This window comes from Protopterus annectens, chromosome 1.part1 (genome assembly GCF_019279795.1).
Source record: "Protopterus annectens isolate FY-2018-M chromosome 1.part1, PAN1.0, whole genome shotgun sequence".
Classification (NCBI taxonomy): Eukaryota; Metazoa; Chordata; order Ceratodontiformes; family Protopteridae; genus Protopterus; species Protopterus annectens.
This window is the reverse complement of record NC_056726.1, coordinates 1,245,267,231-1,245,292,849: the sequence shown is the minus strand read 5'-3', so window position 1 is coordinate 1,245,292,849 and position 25,619 is coordinate 1,245,267,231. Positions and strand designations below refer to the sequence as shown.

The window sequence follows — 25,619 nt, the reverse complement described above, 5'->3', positions numbered from 1 at the left end:
GCCTCTCCTCCTGAGGACTACTCCTTTGGGGAAACTCTGCACACCATGAGGGAACATTTCCATTGGGAGAGCTAGGATTATTCAGAATCCAAGAAAAGGCTCAGAGACTTTCTTTTATTGCCTCAGCACAGGCCTCTTGCTATCCCCCCTGTACTAGATATTGTCGATGATGTTTTCTCTGAATCCAGTTTGACTCCTGATTCTTTACCTCCTGCACCAGTTAAGCCAGATAGGTACTACAGGGCCCTGCTGCTGATCCAGAAACTATTTCTCAGGGTCCCAAAGGGGTCAAGGCTTCCACTGCAAAAAACCCTGTTCCCTCTGATAGGGATTCTAGAGCACTGGACAGATGGGGGAAGAAAATTTACACCTCTGCTACTTTAGCTGTAAGGGCTTTAAACTGCCAGTTTCACATGCTTAAATATCAACAATACTTAATGTCTTTGCTAAAACAGAAAATGCTTTCAAGCTCTGAATGTCCTGAGAACAAGGAAATGCAGGATTTATTGCATGCAGCTGAACAAGTGGGAAAGCATACTTTGCAATGTGGTTTTTATTCATTAGAGGCATCTTGCAGAGCCGCAGTTACAGGTTCTGTCATTCGAAGGCATGCTTGGTTAAAAGAACAGAGTTTACCTGATCATGTTAAAGCAACATTATTGGATGCTCCACTACAGCATGGTACTTTGTTTGGTGTTAAGGCAGAAGATGTGTTAAAGAAAATGGAGGATAAAGCAAAATCAATGCAGACAGTAAAGGATTTCTTACAGGTTCAGCCACCTAGATTTAGCAGGAACTGGCCTTCCAAAAATTGGTCCTTTCCAGTGTCAGACAGGCCACAAAGAGGCAGATACAGATGCCCAAGAGGCAGATCTCAGCCCCAAGGCTCATACAGACCTAAACAATGGGGTGCTTCAGCCCCCAAAGGTGGAGAATACAAATCACAACCTTATAGGAAACAGTCCCAATGACATTCCTGTACAAATACCAAACACTTACCTTTTGGCAGCACCCTTGGGGGGGAAACTAGCACTTTTCTCACAAAACTGGCACATGATCACCCAGGACAAATGGGTTCTGAATATTGTTTCTCAAGGTTACAGGCTCCACTTTCACACCCTACCAAGGTCAAAAGGTATGCCAGACCTGCCACACAATCAATGGGCAGAGGCAGAAAAACAAATTTCTGCTCTCATGGACATGAGGGCCATTCAAAAAGAACCACAGCAAGAGCAGGGGCAAGGATTTTACTCAAGACTTTTCTTGGTACCCAGAAAGGACAAAGCATGGAGACCAATACTGGACCTGTCTATTCTAAATACTTTCCTGGACGTTCCAAAATTCAAAATGTTGACACTGCAGAAACTTCTACCCATTCTGGGCAAGAAGGCTTGGCTAGTTACCTTGGATCTCAAAGAGGCATACCTGCATGTCCCAATCAGATTCATAGCTGGCTCAATGCATTACCAATTCTCTGCACTGCCCTTTGGCTTATCTGCTGCGCCCAGGGTTTTCACAAAATGCCTGGCACCAGTAATTGCATTTTGCAGACAAAAAGGAATTCAGATATATCCCTACTTGGATGACTGCCTTATTCAAGCAGAGAGCAAGGACATTCTACTAAAGCATCTGGCGTTTGTAAAAAGATTACTAATTTGCCTAGGGTACACAGTAAACAAAAATAAATCAAAACTAGTGCCCTCTCAAGAGATAATATTCCTGGGTGCAAGCTTAAATACAACTGCCCAGATGGCTTATCTCACGCCAGACAAGCAAAGGCAACTGACTCAATACTTTCAAATGATGGCAACAAAGACCCAGTTACCTGCAAGAAAAATTCTGCAGGCTTTGGGCTTCATGGCATCCTGCATCCTGCTAATTCCATATGCAAGACTGCATATGAGGAAGCTACAATGGTATCTAAAAATTGTTTGGACGCAACATTGCCTGGAAGCAATAATAACTCTTATCCCCTGCCTGCAAAAGGAGTTTCGATGGTGGGCACTAGCCTGTCACCACAACAAGGGACAGCCTTTCTCTTTACCCACAGCCAGGCAGACACTAACAACAGATGCATCAGATTATGCCTGGGGGGCACACATGCCAGGAAAATGTATTCAGGGCACGTGGCCCGAGAACCAAATGCATCTTCATATCAATCAAAATACATGCTAGCTGTACAGAATGCCCTGACAGCCTTCAAGGATCTACTACATCCAGGGCAACTATTGCTAAAGATGGACAATACTACAGTTATGTGGTACATAAACAAGTAAGGGGACGCGCATTCCTACCCCCTTTGCAGGCAAGCCATGATTTTGTGGAACACAGCACTGACCTATCAAGTACATCGGCAGGCACAATTCCTGCCAGGAAAGAAAAATACTCTGGCAGACGAACTAAGCAGAAACCTCATAGACCCTCACGAGTGGAAACTAGATCCACAGGTCTTCAGCATGATAACAAGGAAATGGGGATGCCCAGACATAGATGTTTTTGCCTCCCCTCACAACTGCCAACTACAGAGATTCTGCACAAGGACTTATCACTCACAAGCATGGAAAGTGGATGCTCTTATCATTCAGCTGGAAAACACTAACAGTTTATGCCTTTCCACCACTGCCTCTCCTCCCCAAGATACTCCTAAAAGTCAGACAAAAAAAGCCAAAAATGATTCTGATTGCCCCAGACTGGCCACACCAGCACTGGTACCCAATCCTAAAGAGCTTGTCTCAAGGCCCAGCCTGGACTTTACCTCAAATTTCTCATCTTCTGACTCAACAAAATAATCAGATCTTGCACAGCCAACTCAGAACCTTAAATCTGGCTGCATGGCAAATAATATAGCCACTCAGAGCACACCTCTCTCTAAGGCTGTTATGGATGTAATTTTGGAAGACAGGAGGCCCAGCACCAGGAAATCTTATGCAGAACAATGGAAGAGATTCTGTGCTTGGAACCAGGCACAAGGACTTGAACCACTTGTCCCAAATATTCCTCAGATTTTACAATACCTAACTGAGATGCTGGACAAAGCCCTATCCTTCTCATCAATTAAAATCCATGCCTCTGCCATTCAGCTCATTACAATACGGAACCTCCTATTTTTTTCACATCCACTGCTAAGACAGTACCTCAGAGGGGCAAAAAACATAAGACCCCCAAGGAGAGCACCGATACCTACATGGGACCTTAACTTTGTCTTGGAAAAGCTCACACTGCCTCCTTTTCAGCCAGCCAATACAGCTGATATAAAATTCTTATCCTGGAAAACTGCTCTGCTCCTAGCAATAACTTCAGCAAGAAGAGTCTCAGAGTTACAGGCATTAATGGCAGTGGAACCTTTTATCATTTTTCATCCGGACAGGGTTTCCTCTAAGGACAAACCCAACATTTATGCCAAAGGTAGTATCCAGTGTGGCTCTTAACCAAACCATTAATTTGCCAACATTTTATCCAAATCCCCCAGAATAAAGGGGAGAGACTTCTGCACTCTTTGGACATACACAGGCAGCTGCGCTTCTACTTGGACAAAACAAAAACTTTCAGAAAAACTGAGCAACTGTTTGTAGCATATGCTGCAGGATCACAAGGAAAGGCTATTTCAACACAGACTATTTCAAAATGGATAGGACACTGCATTCGTTTCTGCTATGCACAGAATGGCAAATCAGTGCCTAAGAATATTAGGCCAGATTCTACCAGGGCAGCAGCCACTTCAGCAGCCTTTCTCAGAGGAGTACCAACCAAGGAAATTTTGGAGGCTGCATCTTGGAGTTCAGTGCACACTTTTACCAAGCATTATCACTTACCTCTTTACTCTAAATCCAGAGCAGGCTTTGCCACTGCAGTTCTGCAGGGCCTCATAGCCACTCCGAATCCTATTTAGACCCAGCCACCCTACCTCAGCTTTGGGATTCAACCCAAGTGTAATGACTGCAACAGTGAAACACGAAGAACATAGTACAGTTGTGTACCTACCATAAATGTAGATGTTCGAGTGTATTCACTGCTGCAGTCCAGGTTACCCGCCCGCCATCCCCCTTTCCTTCTGGAGTTTATCTTTCCTTCTCTATCTTCTACAACCTATGTGATGTATTTGCTTGTAGATGAAGGTATTGTTTTATTTTAGTGTATTTTTTTTTTATAAGCAATATGTATTGCCTACCTTCTTGGGGGCACCTGACATCTGGGGCAAGAAAAACTGAAGAAAATGGCGTCAGCTGCATCTTATATACCCCTGGCGCACTGTCGTCAGGGAAGAGGCGACAGCAACCGACGCCGGACCAGGACTTTGGAATTCAGGCCGACTGCAGGTAACCAGCCAGCAGGATAACCCAAGTGTAATGACTGCAACAGTGAATACACTCGAACATCTACATTTATGGTGGGTACACAATTGTACTTTTTGTCTTTTGCTGATTGGCATGCTTCAGTAGCTACAAGTTTAGCTATTTGTGCAGATACATTGCCATTTAATTATCCAGTCAGAAGTATTTGATTTTGCTGTGCACAAGGAAAATGATGCTACTAATGTGCCGGCTTCTGTTCCAACACAAGTATCAATCAACAAGTAAAAGCAACTCAGAATTTGGTAACAGACATCTTTTAAATCTGATCTAAGAGGAAGCACATGGTTAACTCCAAAAACAAAGGTTTCCTTAATCCACTGTAGGAATTAAAAAGCAGGGTTAAGAGATAAACATCTAATGATCTGCAAAGACAAATTATTCAGCAAAGATGATTCATATTTTTACAGTTGTGAGGCAGACAGATATTGTGTTTTAGTTCTTAGTAACACCGCTTCTACAGAATGTGGAACTTCTGCAAAAGTCTCATGCCCAAGAGTTAGGGCAGCTACAATTTCTACTATGTGCACCATCATAGCCACTGTCTTAAGGCACTGAAAAACCATCATTTGTATACTGTGCTAATAATCCTAACAGTACTTTGTTCCTTTCACAACAGAATAGGAGAAATCTCTTTGAATAGTTAGGTAAACCAAGAATAAGAGGTTTGGAAAGTAACGTTTTTAACTGGACAAATGCTTGTTTATGATGCTTTTGCCAGGATAATGGTTCATGGGTGTCTTTCTTTAATAATGCTAACAAACTACTTCTGCATAATGTGAAATTAATTCTTGACAGTAACCTGTCAGTCCCAGCAAACCCTGCAACTGTTTTAACATTGTAGGCTGTGAGGTTAAAATTTGCTAGGAGCCTTCTGAACCGAGATGTCCTAAATATCAGACTTGCGGTTTCTGCATCTGCAATTTTGCCTGTTTACCTTGAATCCTAGTTCTGCTAACTTAGTTAAAAGAAAATGTTTATCTTTTTGGAAGCTAAATTAAAAATCAGAAGCTAAAAGGAAATCATTCACATGCTGTATTAAGGTAGAACCATAGGTAAATTGAACTGTATCTTTTTTTTTCATTTCTCTAGAGGAAAGAGGAGGTAATTGTACTTATCTCTGAGGTAACCTTGCTTATGTATATTGCTGCCCTTTGTAAGTAAAGGCAAAAAATAATGACTGTTTGGGTGAACTGAGATAGAAAAGAAAGCAGGGGAAATATCTATCACTGAAAAGGTGATAACTGTCAGTGGGATAGAACTTAGTGTAGTTGCCGGGTTAGGTACTACAGGAAAAGTTGATACTACTAAATGGATTAACTGCTGTTAATTCTTGTACAAACCTATAAGTGTCCTTGCTTGTGTTTTATAACTGACAAAGTAGGCATGTTACATGGGCTTCTGGTCAGCCTGTATGGAGTAGCACAGAAGTGACAGGTTCATTTCCTTTCTCTTTCTCTGTTGATAAGGGGTACTGAAATACTATTGGTGAGCCTTACCTCATTGTCATGGGTAGCCCACAGCTGTGGAGGAATTGTTTCAGGTCCCTCCACATCAACTATATTAGAGTTCTGTTCTGATCTTAGCACTGCAAAGAGTGTCTTTGTCTGTACAAATATCAGCTGAATAGAGACCCAGAGGGGAAGGTTCTCATTTGGAATAGCTAAGAAAACTCCCTCTAGAGTGCAGAGTTCATTACATTGTAATTCACACAACAAATCTCTACCTAAAAGATTCAAAGGGGAAGAATCTCCTTCAATAAATGAATGCTGCTCTTTTAAGGGACTTATTTGAATTTGAAAACATTTTGTTTCTGGATAGTCCAAAGGAATCCCAGAGCCCCCCCCCCCCCCCCATTCCCCGAACAGATTTCGTGGTGAGTGGGAGGCTTTCAGAATTTGATGAAGCTATCGTAAACTGAGTCCCTTCCTGTTCATGGCTATCCAAATGGTCTTGCTGCCACATTGGTGGCTGCCAGACAGTGCTTTAGGTAGGAGGCTCTCTCTCCACTTGTTATGTAGCTTGGACATTGGCCTGACTGTTGCGTTGAAAAGACAGATCTGATTGTTGAAGAAAAGAACACCTGTTATACCACTGTCCATTCTGGTCACAATTAAAGTAAGAGTTAATAGATGACCCATGCTGCTGGGTCTGAGGTGATGTAGGGAGGGTAAACGTTTTGCTGGTATTTTCCTGAGTCTTGTTGTGGAAAGAATCTAAGTCACCTTTTCCTCCTCAATTTCTCCTCCCTGCCCCCATCCTCTTGACTCAGTATTGAATTGTTGAAGTAGAACATTACTTAATTTCTATTGTTGCTCTTTTTTTCTCTATGACTGTGTTGTCTGCCACATATTTTGCTTGGTTAACAACTTCATGAATACCTAAACTAGGCCAGTTTAGGCAAATCTTTTTGTTCTGATCTTGTATAGATGTTAATAAGCCTTCTACAAATGCTGCTGAAAGCCTACTGACTGCCGTTCCTTCAGTAAGTATCATGTGTTGTAAACAGCCATCAGTAGATTAATTTTCCTCTATACAATAGCTTTAATTCATGCCCAGTTAGGTGTTGGAGGGCTTGCTGTAGTGGTTGCCTTTAGTAAATTATCCCCGTTAGGAATTCCTCATCTGTGTGTTTTCCTCATCTGCAAGCATTGTTCCACCACCCAAATTCTTTCACCCATCCAGTAAACCTTCCTGATGAAGATTGGTGAAAGTGCAGTTGACAGCTTCAGTGCCCAGACACACACTTTGAATTTCATGCCGTATTTATAGCTAATTAAACTTTCAGGTCCGACATTTTAAAAAAAGAAGAGCTGGATCATTAAATGGTTTTTGGTTTTGACCTTACTATTAGAAGTTCGAACATGTATTTAATTGATAAAGCGTAACTTGATTCTGTAACTAAGATTCTTTTACAACACATTGTAGCTAAGGGATTTTCCCGGGCATCACTGATGACATCAGTTTTCACAAAGCAATAAAGATTACTTACACACACACACACACACACACACACACACACACACACACACACACACACACACACACACACACACACACACACACTGACAGCTATTGGCCGATGCCCCAGGACACACACCCTAAAACTTAAATATAAGGAGTAGCTGCTTCACTAGTAAAACAGCACTGGACAGCGCTTGGAGGTTTATTTTATAATACTGCAACTAATAAAATTTTGAACAAAGATCGAATGAGCTCGTTTTTTTCCAACTGAGATTTCTTAACTAAGGATAACCTTTTTCTGAGGCTTACTCCAAAAAATGTGTTGATTTGTTTTTTCTCCATCGAGGCTCTTATAACCATGTTTATTTCCTTTGAAGCTTATACTATGGAGGTTCTGCTTTTTTACTGAGATGTTTTGAGGTTTTCACTCAGCGCCCACTATTTCTCCACAGGAAAAGGAGACATAAAAACCAGGGAGAATATGTGGGACAAAGTGACCAAATGAATAGAGCTCACCGAGCTAGAACTAGGAAGACTTATCTGGTCAACATCTTCATTCATCGTTTCCAGTTTAAGAACTATTTTTAGAAGTTTTAGCCCACCGCATAATTTAAGGGGATTTCCCCTCTTAGGAAGACTAAATGTGTCATCACTATTGCATCATCTGTGTGTTTTGGAAATTGACTCCTATAGCTGACTTTTTCTATGTTTTCTTAAAAATGTGTGCTGGAGTGGAAGCTTTTCAAACTGCCCTCAAATCTCCAGTTGTAAGGTTTTGTTAACCATATGCGTCCTACTAAAATTTTAGCATATTTGCATTTGAATGGGAGGGAGAGAATTTACAGTAGCTTGAAAATCTACTGCAATCCGTGGGGGAAGATTCTTACAGTAGGCTCGCATCACCGTCCCATGCTGTTGCAGGGTTATGTACCTCCCTCAAAGGATGAGTCTGAGTATTATATGGTGTGTTGCTGTTGGGGTGTCATCACCAGAGGATGAATCAGAAGTTGATGTATCCTCAGAGCTTTGCTTGGGAGGTGGTTTCCACCTGTATTCTCCTTCGACAGTAATTATTGGAAAGTGTGTTATTATTTTTTTGAATTTCTTCAAAGCATTTGTCTTAGAAGGGGTGCTTTTAGTACTGAATCATTTTAACTTATCTTTATGTTTTGTCCCAGAGACATGCTTATGTTTTGGATAGAAATGTCTACTCTTCCACTACTACTGTCTACTACTCATCAACATTTGATCAGAATTTGAAACAGCGTGTTGCTGCTTCTGTTGCCAGAATCTAGTATTATAAACAGAACCTTTAGGATGGCCTGATGTACTAGATGTGACCAAGAGACATCCTCCTACTACCTGCTGTCCCAGAGAGGGAGGGCTGTCTGCTTCATGCGAGGCACAATACTTGTTAAGGGGATGGGGAGCTGAAGGAGTCAGAGGGTAGTCATCATCAGACGAATCAGGTTATTTTCAATTTTTCCTAACTGTTGTAAAGGGTCAAGTCCCCAGGTACCACAGGATTTATCTTCTGCACATTTATATAATGTATTTACTGGTCTATTAGCTGCCTGCAGCTGCGTTTTTATTCTAGCAGAGTTATATTTTAACTACAGATTCCTTTTCCCTAATTTTAGATTCTTCTTGCCAGTTTTTAAAAGCAGACCAGTAAGATGCAAGTACTTTGTTTCCTTTTTGTTTGAGTTTCTTTTTAAAATTTTCTAAAATAACTTAAGCAAAAGTTTCAACCTCAGGGCACTTCCGTACACTATTGTTTTTAGTGAACTCAGACCACTTTACCAAGTATTTACAACTGTCTCATCCATTTTTATTAAATACAAGTCCGGCTGGAGTTACAAACTCCATCTCTTTTAATACTCCCACATTCATAAGCCATTGTAGTTTCAATACAATGGAAATATTACCCACTCATATAGATTAAAACCCACTCTCATACAAAATATGTGTAAAATATGATTAAGCCCACTCATACATAATATGTGTATTTGTGATTAAAACCTATTGTCACACAAAATACATGTAATGTAACCCGCTGGCATATAGTTTAACCCACTCTCATACCAAAATCATTAAACTACTGAAACAGAAGCTTACCTGTAGAGATTTCAAACTGTACTGAAGGTGAAAAAAGTATAGCTTTGAACTGACACACCAGGAAAAGCACCAGACAGAAAAAATGGGGCCAAAAAGGTGATTTCTGCTTTAGCAACTTGGAGATTGCTCGAAATCTGAGACTTCTGTTTAACTGTTATGTTAAAAAAGTTAATGTCATGCAGCAAAGTTCAGCAGAGTAATATAATCTTCTTTATTGTAAAACAACACATGCACGTAGGAGACTTAGAAATCAAGGTTTGGTCTCCCCAAACAAGGCCATTGTAATTGTATTTATACTGTAAAAGCCTCTTAGCAAACACTTTGTTATCTATTTATAGCCGCTGACCAGTTATAACTCACTAATGAAAGAATTTTCAGATGTTGTCTGTGCCTTTTCTTATTAAGCACAAGTTCTGATTTTCCGCATTGGAACTATTCATGCTACCACCATCTAATTTGTCACTAGGAAGTAGAAAGATTTCGGCATGGGCCTAAGCTGCCAGGATCCATGTTGAAAGAATAATAATTCCATGTCTAACAACAGGATTTTGTATAAAACACTAAACATTTTCCCTTCTTGCACTTCTCCCTTCTCACTAGTCTCACATTCTTTGGGATTTCACTGCCTCTGATATCTTGAGTGTGGGGTGGCTGTTGGTCATGTAGACAGTACCACGTTCTTATTCCTTGTCATAAGGCCTTCTACTTGTTTTCGATTACCCCTTATCATTTTAACGATACACAGAAAATGCCAAGGGACAGGTTCTTGCAGTCCTTGCCTATGAGATGCAGTCTGACCTTATCTGAAAAATTTTACCCTGTGTCATGATATCTCCTTTCATTTTAGTCATAAAACTTCCTCTTATTCCTTAATACAATTTCCACGGAGTGATATAGGATCATAGGATGTTACTAGGCTAATGGCCGTAGGGCCCTTACAAGCCTAGCGAAGTTCTACCTTTATTTCCATGATCAGCATCTATTGCCCCTCTCCAAGAGGGAAACATATAGAACCCCTGGGGTTACCCATTCAGTCGTCCAGATTGCATTTGAATAAGGTTAATGAGGTACTCTGTTTGACATGAAGTGGGAGTCTGTTCCAAATGTGTGGTAACCTCCGGGAGACAAATCTGTCCCTCCAACAGGTTCTATTAGTGCCACATAGTAAGTTAAGGTATTTAGATCAAGTAACCCATGTACCCTTTGACTTACGTATATCAGCATTTCCAATAAAGCAGGGTCAGAAATTGCCTTGTATGCAAGGCAGAGATTGCTTGTGAGTAGTCTGTATGAAACACAATAAAGTGACAGTGATTTCAGATGATCCACATATGACAGATGGTGAAGACCTTGAATTTTCCTTGTGAGCAACCTTTGTGGTCTCTCCAGTTGCTGCAGGTGCTTGGAAAGTACATATCAAAAGGGGCGTTGTACTCATTATTGGTTTGATGAGGGAAGAGAACAGAGAGGTTATAACTTCTTTTTTTTTTGTGGAGGCAATGCCCCTTCTTATGAGATGAGCAATAAAGAATGCCCTTCTTACCGCTGTGGAGACATGATGATCAGAGGTAAGGTTGTTGTCAATCTGTGTGCCCAGGTCTCTCAGCACTGAGTGCATACTTAAGGTGCTGCTATTGATGTGGTAGTCAGCAGGAACATCGCTCTTACCAATATACTGCTATTTTTGATGGATTAAGTGCTTTCAATTCCTTTCCTGCAATGAGATTACATGTTGGACCTTATTCATTTGATTGGAATTTGGAAACACTGAGAAAGTTTGACATTCGGACTCTGGCAGAGATCTGGCAGAGCTGGCATATTTTCCCTTGGAGAATCCAGTGTCTTTATGAATGTTGTCAGGTGCCCCTGTAGCCACTTATGGTGGTGAGATGTCTGCTCAAAGGTTGCTCACATAAAAGTAAGCAGTGTGTCACACCCCAATATACTAGGATTACATCAAAATAAATAGTTTTTTTCAGCCAAAGCAGTTTATCCTAGCTGTTGGTTCTCTATGGGCTGTTTTTTCCTGCAGCATTATAGATCTGTCAGTTTAAGATTAAGCTTGTCAAGTGCTGTGTAAAACAACTTTATTTTTATTTATCCTTCTGTTGATCTGGTCAGTCCCACTAGTCTAGTAGCCTCTTTTCAGGGGAGACCTGAGGTAGTATTTATACTACAAGGGGAAAACTAGCAAGGGCATTAGGTAACTTCTCCTACTCATTTCATAGGTGCCATGGAACATTTAACAGCAATCTGAGTTATCACTAACTAAAGCAGATGGGACCTTAGTTTTGCATCTCATCTGCAGCACAGCACACTCAGGAGTGCAACACTCCCTTGTACTGCACTACAGTGTAAGCTATCAAACTACCTGGTGCTGGAATAGAATACACAGCCTCCTGCACTAAAGGAGACTGTGATACCTGTAGCACCACTGACAATGCTAAATTATTTTTAATCTCTGATGCAATTGCAAAACTCCACTTAGAAGTCAGGAATAAAAGTTTAGCCCTAGTTAACATATGTAGAAAGACAGCTGGCAAGATATTTTTCTCAGAATCCTTCTTGAGATCACTTTTGAATTGGTTCATCTGAAAATGGAGGCACACCGAGCAACCTGTTATAACTGATTCTCCCAGACAGAAAAACAAAAGGAATTCTCTCCTGTCTGCAAAAATATTAATAACCTGTTTATGTTTTATTTGGCTACCTTTCTCTAATCAAGCTTACAACTTGATTTATCTTGTTTGTTGTCTTAGTCATTGTGGTTTTAAGTTTGTGCCTCACATCTACAATTTGACTTATACTTTGAATTACAGTATTACTTTTGTTCTGCATAACTTACATTTTTTAAATCTGGTAATTAAGTTGCATAGTCTATGAGTAGCAAATAATAGCCAGCATATCCGACCAGCTAATTTTTATATTCTGCCTATCATTTCTGAATCTCAGAATTAAAGTCAGAATTACATTACACACTGTAGGAAACATCAGCTCATCTCTGTTCACTGGCAAACTCCCCATTTCACTACTGTACAAATCTAGCATCCAAACAGCTATATAGTCTACATTTCAGCAATGAAAAAGCACAGTATACTATGTAAGATGCTCTGCATAATTGTATTTCTTATTTATACTCAAAATAAAGTACAAAGTGAACAGTGTTTCTGTTTATACATTGTGTAGATTTTGTCAGGTCATCTGTGCTTTACTGACAATAAATCAAAATCACAACACGAAAGTATTTCTGATTTTCTCTGAGTACCCAGTGTGCATATGTCTTCAAACCTAAATCTATAAAAAGTCACATTTTAGTGACAAACCTCTTTTGACATTCTTCTGTAGCTTTTTACTGTACACTAATTGCCCGCAGAAGCAAGTGTTGTTTTTAGAAACTGCCTTCATCTTTTTTTTTTTTCAGACATTCTCAGCTTTAAGCACAAACTGCATTACCAGTCCAGAAAGCTAGTGTAACCATGTCCTTGAACATGGATCAGTGATCGCAGATGTACTATTTGTATGTATGGGTTCCATTCATTTGATTGAAAATTCAAAATGTTGAAAGCCAAAAGGTCAAAAATTGAAAAAATATTGAAAACTGGAATTTCCCCTTTCTGCACTGTTGTACAATCCTGGAGTTGGATACATATAATTAACAGGAGGTGTGGGTGTGGAAGGTGCAAGGGGCTCTTCCCCCTGTGTTAATTAGGCTTTCAATGTTTTAACTTGTCAACATTTTGGGTTTCATCATTTTGAGTTTTCAGTATATTTAGACCCATACATATACAGACACACACGCATACATATGTGTATATGTATATATATATATATATATATATATATATATATATATATATATATATACATATGTAGTTCCACTTTATAATCTCGGAATACTGAAATCTCGAGACCATAAAGTCGAACACTTGAAATCCCAAAACCCCAAAACCGCGAAACACAAAATCACGAACATAAACACACCATACACAACACAAAATATACACCATCGTACCCACACTACAAATAAACAAACAAAACATACACAAACACAAAAACACAAATCAACAAACTTACACTACATATAAGCAGGGGGCAAGCCCCCTTCCATCCCCCATGGGGGGGCTGTGCCCCCCCGCACCCCCTACTTATATATACTAACTCTGAGATTGTGCAAACAGGAAAAGACAGTAAACTCACACCCAGACATTCTACAGTCCCTTGCGTGTGCACACACGCACGCACACACCAGTGGTGGCTGGTGACTTCAAATTAAAGGAGGGCTGCAGAAGACAGCTGAATAGGTGGGGCCAATGGGAAGGGGTGTGGCCATCTAGAAAGGGGTGGAACTATGCTCAAAACCACAGCAACTGGAACTTTAATTAAATACGCTGCCCTGGGTGCCAAACAGTCATTACAAGAGTCCAATCAAGGCAAAATGAAGTGTAGAAGAAAACAATATTTCAATGCATTGGCTACATGACAAATTACTTAATATCCAGATGGAAACAAGTTGTGAGGCATGAAAAAATAAATTACTTTTTAAATACATTACTGGAATGCCAGTCAAAATCAAGTATAAAAAAACAAACCGCACTCAACTCAAACCACTACTCCTTGCACTGCAGTTCTAGTTATAATTTATATTCAGCTTTATAAAATTACCAATAACATGCTGAAAGTAGCAATCTCTGTGATACCCCCACTTGTAAAAATGTTTCTTATCCAAAAGACCTGCTGCCTGACACAACTGTCTACTTGTTTCATGGGGAAGACATGATCAAAGTAAAAAATGAACAGCAAACAAGAAACAAGCTCAAGATAAATTGCTTAACAGATTCCTGCACAAGTTATGGACCACACATGATAGATTGGCATTCTGTTTAGTTTACAGGTAAAGCCTGCAAAGATGACTGCAAGTCTCCAACAAAAGATTACTGCAAGTCTCCAACAAATGTAATGAGCTTCTGAAAATACTGTAATCCTGTCCTTTTATTATAAATACTGGCATATGCATTTCAATACCCAAGGCTTATACATTATCTAGTTATGTAAATATTCTCTGCATGGCAACAACGAAAAAGCTTTCAATGCTGGTAATTCTTTAACAGTATGCTTATTAAAGCTTACTTGCATCTTACAATCTCCGACAAGCTTACCTGATAGTCATTAAATCATTGCTACTTAAACAGAGCAACAGGGCACTGTGACAGCATGCATTTCCTGAATAATAAGAAGCATAAATCAACAGTATAAAAATATGACAGAAAACCAGAACATTCTGCAAAATCAAGGACAGATGAAAAGCCATGGTCGTACTTGTGGTCTACCTTAGATGGGGGAATACTCTGCACACTTACACTGCATAGCTGCTCCTTGCCTTCCTTGGACACATCCAGAGCCACTACAATGGGGAGTGGAGTGCAACAAGTAGGTCACAGTTTGAAATGTCTCTGGCTGACAGTGATGGCTCTGACACTCATACCTCTCAAATTCAGAGCAAGAAATCTTGACAAAGTCATACATAGAACTAGAAGTGGGACACAGGCCCAAAACTAAGGACAATTTTTAAATATTGCTCTTATTAACTTAGATAATAGAACAGTAGTAGGTCTTGCATTAGTACGAATTTTCTGAAGGGTATGAAATCTGAAACTCAAATGTCTGCCATTATTTTCTAACTTCACTCTGTAATGATTTGCCACTAATTTGCCAGAAAAACACACTTTTATGAAAAACGGACCAAAAATGTGATGCAAAATATAAAGTTGCCACACAATACAGCTGGGAACCTGTCACAAAAAGGGACAACTTTTTAATATTAACACTGTTAACTTGAGCAGCTAACAAAATAAGAGCATCTACATGCATTTCTGAAATAAAAGTAATCTATAACTCTGATCATTACAGTATATATAATTGTAAACCCTCCACGTTTTCTTCCAAAATTGCCATTTTAAGAAGGGATTATTAGGGGAGAGCAACATTTTGAGCCAAAATTGGGGACAATTGAGAGGTTTGGATATTCCTAATTCTACAAAGCGGTTTGCACGTACCTCTCAACCTCTTAATGCAGGAAATCTGGACAAGGCCAAATATATTGGGGGAACATACAAACACTACTAAAAATTGCTCTTGTATAAACTTAAGACAGTTGATAGAATAACAGGTCTTGCATTAGCATGCATTTTTCTGAAGGTTATGACGTCTGAAACTCAATGTCTGTCATTTAGTGACTTCATTCCTAAATGATTTGCTAGAAAACCACAAATTTTATGAGGAACAAACCAAAAATAAGAAATATTTATTCATTCAGCAAAAATATGGACAACTGAGATGTATAATTCAACCGGGGCTGTCTGAGTTTGCTACCCTTCCCCCCCTCACAAAATCATGGTCGAATGGAACCTTCCCCCTGCAGCCATTCCAATGTCCCATTCCTTGGTTATTTTGCCCCATTTACCATAAACACTGTAATGTGCATACTGCTTTACTTCTGCGATGATTTAGATTTCATTTGAAAGTTTTATTTTGCATTTTACAGCACAAACCCTAATAGATATCTGTTAAACAAAGCATTGCAGTCTCACAATGAAAATAGACTTAGCATTAAAACTTCTCTGCCCTTGAAACTCACATGCATTGAAACAGCATTGAAACCCACATTCAAAGAAAATACATTTTGCAGTGGCAGATGAAGATTAACTTTGGGCTGTTTTCAAAATCATAGGCCCCTTGAACATGAAACATACACATGCTCTTTGATACACCTTCCTGACTGTATTGCATTATATTCCTTGTACAATACAGTACAGTTGTTAGAGGGCATTTTAAATTTATTGTTTTGAACATTTTTCCAGTAAACAATGAAACTAAATGCATGCACCAATAACAAAACTGCCCAATTCAAAACATTTCCATCATAAAAAGTCTACTCAACCTTCTATAGTCCACCAGTATCAGTAAATATGCACAATCTCTGAAGTAGTAACATCCACATTAATCTGTAACTAATAAAGAGGTTGCTGCTAGCAAACAACTTTATATGTCACTGTTTCATCCACAAATAAAGTGCCTGTTGCCCTTGAAGAATAAATTGCCTGTGTTGCATGCATTAAAAAAAAGATAAGCTAGTAATACCCCAATAGGGAATGGATGGCAAACTGATAACAGGTTCATAGTTACTAGGTATCTTTGCCAAAAAGGACTGTAGCATCCACCGCCTTTACAACACAGTACAGTATCAGCAATGCATCTACCTACTGTGGGAGTAGAACCCATAGCCTTCTGCATCAAAAGCAAGCACACTACCTGTTGTGCTATTAACAATGCAATCAGACTTAGCATAAGCAGCACTAAACTTTTGTTCCCCTGCAGCTCTCAGTTCCTTGTAAAATCTACTCAACACTCAGCTGTACCTCTGAACTTTGCAGCACAAGAAATCTGGAAAAAGCCAAAATTTATTGGGGAGGGGACAAAAGGCCAAAAACCAGGGACACATTTTAAACACTGCTTGTATAATGTTGGATAGTTGCTAGAATAAAATGCTGTGTTACCACCATACATTTCACTGCCACGTCTTGAACACAGGGGACCCTGTGCAAAACAGTCAGAGAAACATACCACTATGCCAAATCAGCTGAAACAGAGGAAGACAAACTTAAATGGCTACCATTTAGTGAATTCAGTTCTCACCATAGCTGTCAACCTCTTAGCAAAAAAACACCTGAAAAAAGCCAATAATGTGGGAATACAGCTGCCAAACATATTCAGTGAATTTAGTTCTTACCATAGCTCTCACCCTCTTAGCAAAAAAACATGTGGACAAAGCCAGTAATGGGGGGAATACAACCCCCAAACATTCAGTGAATTCACTTCTCACCATAGCTCTCAACCTTAGCACAAAATACCTGGACGAGGCCAATAATGGGGGAATACAATCCCAAAAATATGGGCAAATTTCAAATGTCCATGTTATAAACTTAGACAATTGCTAGAATAAAAGGTTGTTTTACCATGTACTTACTGAAGAATATGAAGTCTGAAATTCAAATGCCTGTTATTTTTAAACATTTACCAGGAAACTAGTCTGACTTGGAACAAAACCAGCAGAGCAGGGAGAAACACTCCAGAAACATCTTTGTAAGGGATGGGAGGACATGCAGACTCCACACAGGAGGCATCCCAACCAAGAATCAAACCAGAGAACCTGTAGCTGTCAGGCAACTGCTACGAGTGCACCACTGCACTACAAATCACTCCTGACAATCTTCTCCACCCACTCCATCCTGCCTGTACTCTCTTCTTCACCTCTCTTCCACACTCACCATTACTCTAAACTGTTGATCCCAAGTATTTAAACTCATCCACCTTTGCCACGTCTACTCCCTGCATCCTCACCATTCCTCTATCCTCTCTCTCATTCACACACATATATTCTGTCTTAATCCTGCTGACCTTCATTCCTCTTTTCCCTAGAGCATATCTCCACCTCTCCAGGGACTCCTCCACCTGTTCCCTACTCTCACAACAGGTCACAATGTCATCTGCAAACATCATAGTCCATGGGGACTCCTGTCTGATTTTGTCGGTCAACCTGTCCATCATCATTACAAATAAGAAAGGGCTCAGAGCTGATCCTTGATGTAATCCCACCTCCACCTTAAATGCATCTGTCACTCCCACCGCAGATCTCATCGCTGTCACACTACCCTCGTACATATCCTGTACCACTCTTACATACTTCTCTGACACTCCCGACTTCCTCATACAATACCACAACTCCTCTCTAGGCACCCTGTCATATGCTTTCTCTAAATCCACAAAAATAGAATGCAACTTCTGACCTTCTCTGTACTTCTCCATCAACACTCTTAAAGCAAACATCGCATCTGTAGTGGTCTTTCCTGGCATGAAACCATACTGCTGATCACTAATCATCACCTCCCTTCTTAACCTAGCTTCCACTACTCTTTCCCATAACTTCATGCTGTGACTGATCAATGTAATCCCTTTGTAGTTACTACAGCTCTGCACATCACCCTTAAGAATTAGTGAACTCTGTATTGTAATTGATTAAGTCATCTCACTGATAAAAAAACATTAAGAAAAGTCTTAACTTGTTAAGTGACATTCATTCAAGAAAGCCATATATTTAACACAAAATGTACAAAAGAAATTTTCATGATCTAAAATGGATTCACTGTCATAATAGAGTGTACATATCACATAACTAATGGCAGTTTCACATCACAGAGTTAAAAACGTGGCAGTACATTTCACTACATTAAAATTGAGCTATTATATTATGATTTCTCAAGTGACTTTAACAGTCTCTTGGTTTGCTGCTCCTCCAATAATAAATGTAAATCTCCGCAATAAGCAGAAACTTTGTGAAAAACTTTATATAAATGATCACAAGTGATTTGCACATAGCAACATACCATTCTGCCAATATAAGCAGTGGCTACAAATCAAAATCAAGAGTTCCTGATGTTAACCAATCAAAAACCACCTCAATGATTGATCACAATCTATTATAATGCATTACTATTGGTTAAAAACTCACTAAACCTCTCATAAGATCTAAATAAAATAAGCTAGACCAATGGAAATCTAGCCTCATGACTTTGGCCTATCAAAACCCCAATTCATCAGCTCCTAACATTAGAAGCCACTACATTTGACTAACTACTACTGGACATCTGAAAAAACATATAGATCAATATTGGATAACTCCACATGGAGTCAAAAACATACACTCTATACAGTATGTAGCAATCACAAAAACGTTATAAACAACTTATAATAATTGCAAATGACTCACAAATCACAGCATATAAACAATGACATAGTATCAAAATCAAAAATATCCAGTATTAGCCGATCAAAAACCACCTCTGTGATTGGTTAGAAGTCTGCTGCAATATGCTATTATTGGTTGGAGACTTGTCTCAATCTCCTATCAAGGCAGAATAAAATTAGCCAGTAAAACCGTGCCTGCATGAAATCGGCCTATCAGAGAACCAGTACATCGGTTACAAAATCTAGAAGCCGATCCATTGAACTAACTACTTCAAAACCCGTAAATACATATAAACCTAAAACACCACATAGAAATAGATGGTATATAACTCTTCATGGAATCAAAAAACATACACTCTGTAATTATAACCACAACTAGCAACTTACAACTTCGTAATTAATGGCAATAAAACTTGTAGCCAGTCAAAGCTAGGAAATTCCTAATAATAATCGGACTGGTTGGGGACTCCAGCTAATAATACGATTGGTTGGTAATTATTGTTCTGAACTACTATTGCTTACATAGTGCACTCCAGTAGAACCTTGTCTTTCATGGGATTTACCTGTCAGAATATCTTCGCACAGCAACATGATGGCCATGGGCAAGACATCGGCTATGAAGAGAACCAAGAAGTGCAAACGCCAAAAATACACAACTCCACTACAACGTGAACCTATAGTCCATGTGGTCAAAATGGTCACTCTCTAACACCATATAGTGACCACTAATATGGAAATTCTTAACAAAAAATCAAACATCAAAGCAACCTCGGAGTCAAAAACTAATAATACGTCCTGCCCAACACCACCAAAGGAGCTGATAGGTTAAAGCCCCACTAAGGATAGAGCACTAATACAATCCATACCTCAGGGTGATCAATCATGCAACTCTATGAGTGGATGCTTAAATAAGATATCATCACTAGTGTGATGTTAATGTTATAAATGCTACTGTGCTTCTTTTGGAGATGCAGGGATGACATGATCCTTAAGTGTCGTATCATTCAGCATTATTATACGTAACATATCCGAGTGAAAAATACAGTATTATTAAAAAAGAAAAAAAATGACCATCAATAATAAACATTATCAACTTGCAGCAGTTACAGATCAGCTTTCAGGGACAGTATTTAACCAACATGATTAGAAATGTTTTTGCCAGTTAGTATAGTCTGCTGTACCCCTGCATTCCTTCAGAATTCCATCCATGCTTCATTTATATAGATATATATATATATATATATATATATATATATATATATATATATATATATATATAGGGTCAGGAGTCCGAACATTGTAATATCGAACCCATATGTTCGAAATATTGAAATAGCGAAGCCACAGAACACAGATTTTTTTTTCCCAAGGGAAAAAAAATCAGTGGGCCGCTTTCGCGGCTTTGCTATTTCCTCCAAGGTGGTGCGATCTTGGAGTTGGTATATTTAAGTAGGGGGGTGTGGGAGGGTGTTAGTTTAAGTTTAAAGTGTACGGGTTTTTTTTTGTTTTTTTTTTTGTACTGCAGTTCTGTGTGCTCGTACTTTTTGGGTTTCAAACTTAATGGCTCGATATTACATCAGTCGAACTCCTGTGAGTTCGATGATGTGATATTGCAGTTTCTAGTTGCCTGAGAGTTACTATTAAAAATAGGCCTTTCTAATACTGTAGCCTATACTGTTTGGTTTGGCTTGTTCTTAGGTTGGGGAGAAAGGGAATTTATTCCTATCATCCTTTTTAAAACTCTAAAAACATAAGGTATGTTTCTCCGGGGGGGGGGGGCAGAATTTGCAACACATGAAAATTGTACTGTATGTCTTCAATTTTTTTTTCTGGTTGCTTGAGATCCGGTTAACTTGAGAGTTTACTGTGTGTGTGTGTGTGTGTGTGTGTGTGTGTGTGTATATTATATATATATATATATATATATATATATATATATATATATATATATATATATATATATATATATATAGGAAACAAAATAAAAGGAAAGAGAGTAGTATAAGTTTTATGTAAATATAAAACAGAATCATAGATTAATTAGAACTTTAGTTACAGTTATTTTTATTTTCTTTATCTCGTTATGAAGGAATCAGACTTGTGAATTTGAGAGAAGAAAATTCTGAAGCTGAACCTCAAATGACAACAGCAACAGTTTCTGCTGTACAACAGCCACCAGATCCAGAGGCTCTACTTCATAACCCACATACTGAAACTTCACAGAAGGATTTTCCTCAACAATCCAAAGTGGCAGGAAGTCATAATTCAGCTCCGCATTCAGTTACCGCCACATCTGCATCTTTGGTTTCGGACCATACTGTACCCATCATGCAAGAGGTGCCTGAAGAGTTGCTTGCACCATGGATAACTGCTAATCCTGTAGTAAATCCACACAGTCCTACATCAGAGGTGTCCCACCATCCTTCTGTCTCTGTATCAGACAAGGACCAGTACTGTCTAACAAACAAGCGTTTGACATTATCAGAAATAAAACAAAATGTTGCCTTCATTGTACAACAGAACCCAGATGGTGTGCCTGTGTCTGAGTTGAAGAACGTGTACACATCCCATTTCAAGCATAATCTGCCAATGAGTGTTAACCTTCTGTTAAAGGCCATGAAGGATACCATCAGAACTGAAGAAATAAGGGAGCAGACAATGCTTTTTCCACTGTCATATGAACAAAACCTTCCCATTACAGTCCCTGATGATCTTGGTAAGTATTCTTATATTACTTATTCTCAAAACAAGTTTATTTTGAATTCTTTGAATATGCATATAACAGTAGACTTCCTTTTGATTTAATTTATTCCATTCATTATAACTATTGCACGAATTAGGTATTGCATACTGCATTGCTTTTCTGTTCCTTGTTGTATACATGCTGTTATGCACTTTGTCTTAAATGCATTCTTTCATTTTCCTTACTTGTGTTAACCTGTTACAGCCATTTACTTCCTGGCACAATTGCAATGTTATACATTTTAATAATTTATGAATACTGGTACATTGTGACACATTCTGGGAGTTGCTATGACTCAAAGCTTGCTGACTGAGGTTTTAACTAACAATGCAAACATAATTTTCAGGTCAGCTTCACCACTTTTTTAATTGTCTGTATCCGTGCTTGGATCTGTTATTTCATTATATTATACCATACTCAATGTGCTGCCAACATTTCCTACTGAATAGATGCCCATTGCTGTAAGTTTTCTCTGCTGTTACTATAGAGAATGCCACATCTGATATGTTAAGAATTGTGTCCCACTCAAATTACCGTACGTATGGAGGCAGTTAACTATCATCTTTATTAAAAATTGTAGAACACGTTTTTGACACACTGTTTAACTATTTATTATATACAGAGAGCATAAACGAGCCTTGTTAATTAATGTGATGGCTTCACATGTTCTTACTAAGCTTACCACCAAAAGAGACCATCAAGAAGGTCAGTCACACCACCCAGTACTGGTGAGAAATTAGCAGTGACCCCCCCCCTCCTTTTAGTAAAAGTTCTCCCCATATTCCTGGTGAAAATTTGCAATCACCCATCCGGTCATCCAGACTGATTTTAAATGTTGCTAGGGAAGTACTCTGCTTGAGAAGAGGGTCAAATTCCCCACTCTTGTGGTAGGAGAAGTCTGATTTCACCTGTCTGAGTTGAGAATCGCTAGTGAAAAAGCTCATTGTGTGCTTACCCAATTGGCGTTATGGCATAGTTAGTGTAAAACTTGCTTTTTTCTGATCTTATGTAAGCCTTGTGTTTGTACAAAGCTGCTCTTCATGCAGTAGCAGTTATTGGTGACTTGAATTTACTCAATAACCTGAAGTTGAAATGTCCATATAAAAAGTACTTCAGGACTTTACCTCAGTCCCATATTACTCACAGGGCAAGTAGTTTGCATGGTGAGCAGCATTTACAAATTTAGTTAGGACTGTTTAGGCCTGCATTACCTTATTATAGCAACCAGGAGTATCGCTGTTCAGAGAGCAACTGGTTTGGATGTCAGGCAGCATCGCTGGATGGGTTAGCTGCTGATTACACCAAGTAAGCACTCTTCCTGCATCCATTTACCAGCACCCTACACTCCTGTCCCTTGCAAAGTACACATTAAGGCATGCAGTCATGGATGGGCACTTTCTTGCTATCTTTGCATCTAGCTTGGTGGACAATTGCTTTATTTACACTGACAACCACTTATTTCTCAGACAAACACAGTATGTGAGAGATGTAGTTACATACTGACACTAGCGGCTGGGCTGTCATATTCATACACAAAAATCAACAAACAGACTGTGACTCACACACACACACACCACTCACCAAACCCATGAAGGACCACACACATAAACTCACATATGTGGAGGTGCTCACATTTAATTTACTCATATCTCAAAGGCTTCTCATGCACAGTCCTCAGAAACTCTGCATGCACACAAACAAGACAATTCCCACCACAACACGTAAAGCCATATCTTATTGTGCCTCAGTTTCCAAGTCCGTAAGGCGAAGCACTCCATAACACTGTGAGACACACTGATGTCCCTCTTAACAGGCTGGATAAGGAGAAGGTTACAGTGAGTTGCCTATCAGGGGTCTGGATCCACCAAATCATGCAAGCACTCAGATCACTTACTCCTAAATACTACTATGACTCAGTCACAGTCCACGTGAGCATGAATGACCTGAGATGTACCTACTTAGACTGTATGACTAGAGACATGATTGAGCTCTCAGAGTGTGTGTCAAAGGCAGGTATGAGCCTAACATTGAACAGCATTTTACTGTCTGGGGGGCAGAATTTGCAACACATGAAAATTGTACTGTACGTCTTCAATTTTTTTTTCTGGTTGCTTGAGATCCGGTTAACTTGAGAGTTTACTGTGTGTGTGTGTGTGTGTGTGTGTGTGTGTGTGTGTGTGTGTGTGTGTGTGTATATATATATATATATATATATATATAGGAAACAAAATAAAAGGAAAGAGAGTAATATAAGTGTTATGTAAATATAAAACAGAATCATAGATTAATTAGAACTTTAGTTACAGTTATTTTTATTTTCTTTATCTCGTTATGAAGGAATCAGACTTGTGAATTTGAGAGAAGAAAATTCTGAAGCTGAACCTCAAATGACAACAGCAACAGTTTCTGCTGTACAACAGCCACCAGATCCAGAGGCTCTACTTCATAACCCACATACTGAAACTTCACAGAAGGATTTTCCTCAACAATCCAAAGTGGCAGGAAGTCATAATTCAGCTCCGCATTCAGTTACCGCCACATCTGCATCTTTGGTTTCGGACCATACTGTACCCATCATGCAAGAGGTGCCTGAAGAGTTGCTTGCACCATGGATAACTGCTAATCCTGTAGTAAATCCACACAGTCCTACATCAGAGGTGTCCCACCATCCTTCTGTCTCTGTATCAGACAAGGACCAGTACTGTCTGACAAACAAGCATTTGACATTATCAGAAATAAAACAAAATGTTGCCTTCATTGTACAACAGAACCCAGATGGTGTGCCTGTGTCTGAGTTGAAGAACGTGTACACATCCCATTTCAAGCATAATCTGCCAATGAATGTTAACCTTCTGTTAAAGGCCATGAAGGACACCATCAGAACTGAAGAAATAAGGGAGCAGACAATGCTTTTTCCACTGTCATATGAACAAAACCTTCCCATTACAGTCCCTGATGATCTTGGTAAGTATTCTTATATTACTTATTCTCAAAACAAGTTTATTTTGAATTCTTTGAATATGCATATAACAGTAGACTTCCTTTTGATTTAATTTATTCCATTCATTATAACTATTGCACGAATTAGGTATTGCATACTGCATTGCTTTTCTGTTCCTTGTTGTGTACATGCTGTTATGCACTTTGTCTTAAATGCATTCTTTCATTTTCCTTACGTGTGTTAACCTGTTACAGCCATTTACTTCCTGGCACAATTGCAATGTTATACATTTTAATAATTTATGAATACTGGTACATTGTGACACATTCTGGGAGTTGCTATGACTCAAAGCTTGCTGACTGAGGTTTTAACTAACAATGCAAACATAATTTTCAGGTCAGCTTCACCACTTTTTTAATTGTCTGTATCCGTGCTTGGATCTGTTATTTCATTATATTATACCATACTCAATGTGCTGCCAACCTTTCCTACTGAATAGATGCCCATTGCTGTAAGTTTTCTCTGCTGTTACTATAGAGAATGCCACATCTGATATGTTAAGAATTGTGTCCCACTCAAATTACGTGTATGGAGGCAGTTAACTATCATCTTTATTAAAAATTGTAGAACACGTTTTTGACACACTGTTTAACTATTTATTATATACAGAGAGCATAAACAAGCCTTGTTAATTAATGTGATG

General features: G+C 39.1%; 1 protein-coding gene across 2 annotated transcripts in view; it reads left to right on the top strand.

Moving 5' to 3' along the window:
- The window catches only part of LOC122809657, a 673,939-nt gene that overhangs the window by 445,078 nt on the left and 203,242 nt on the right, over window positions 1-25,619 (top strand). For both annotated transcript variants that reach the window (XM_044081325.1, XM_044081317.1), the window contains 2 exons: window positions 21,322-21,948; window positions 24,313-24,939. In XM_044081325.1, the coding sequence (XP_043937260.1) occupies window positions 21,322-21,948; window positions 24,313-24,939 (1,254 nt within the window). The remainder of the gene's footprint in view (window positions 1-21,321; window positions 21,949-24,312; window positions 24,940-25,619) is intronic.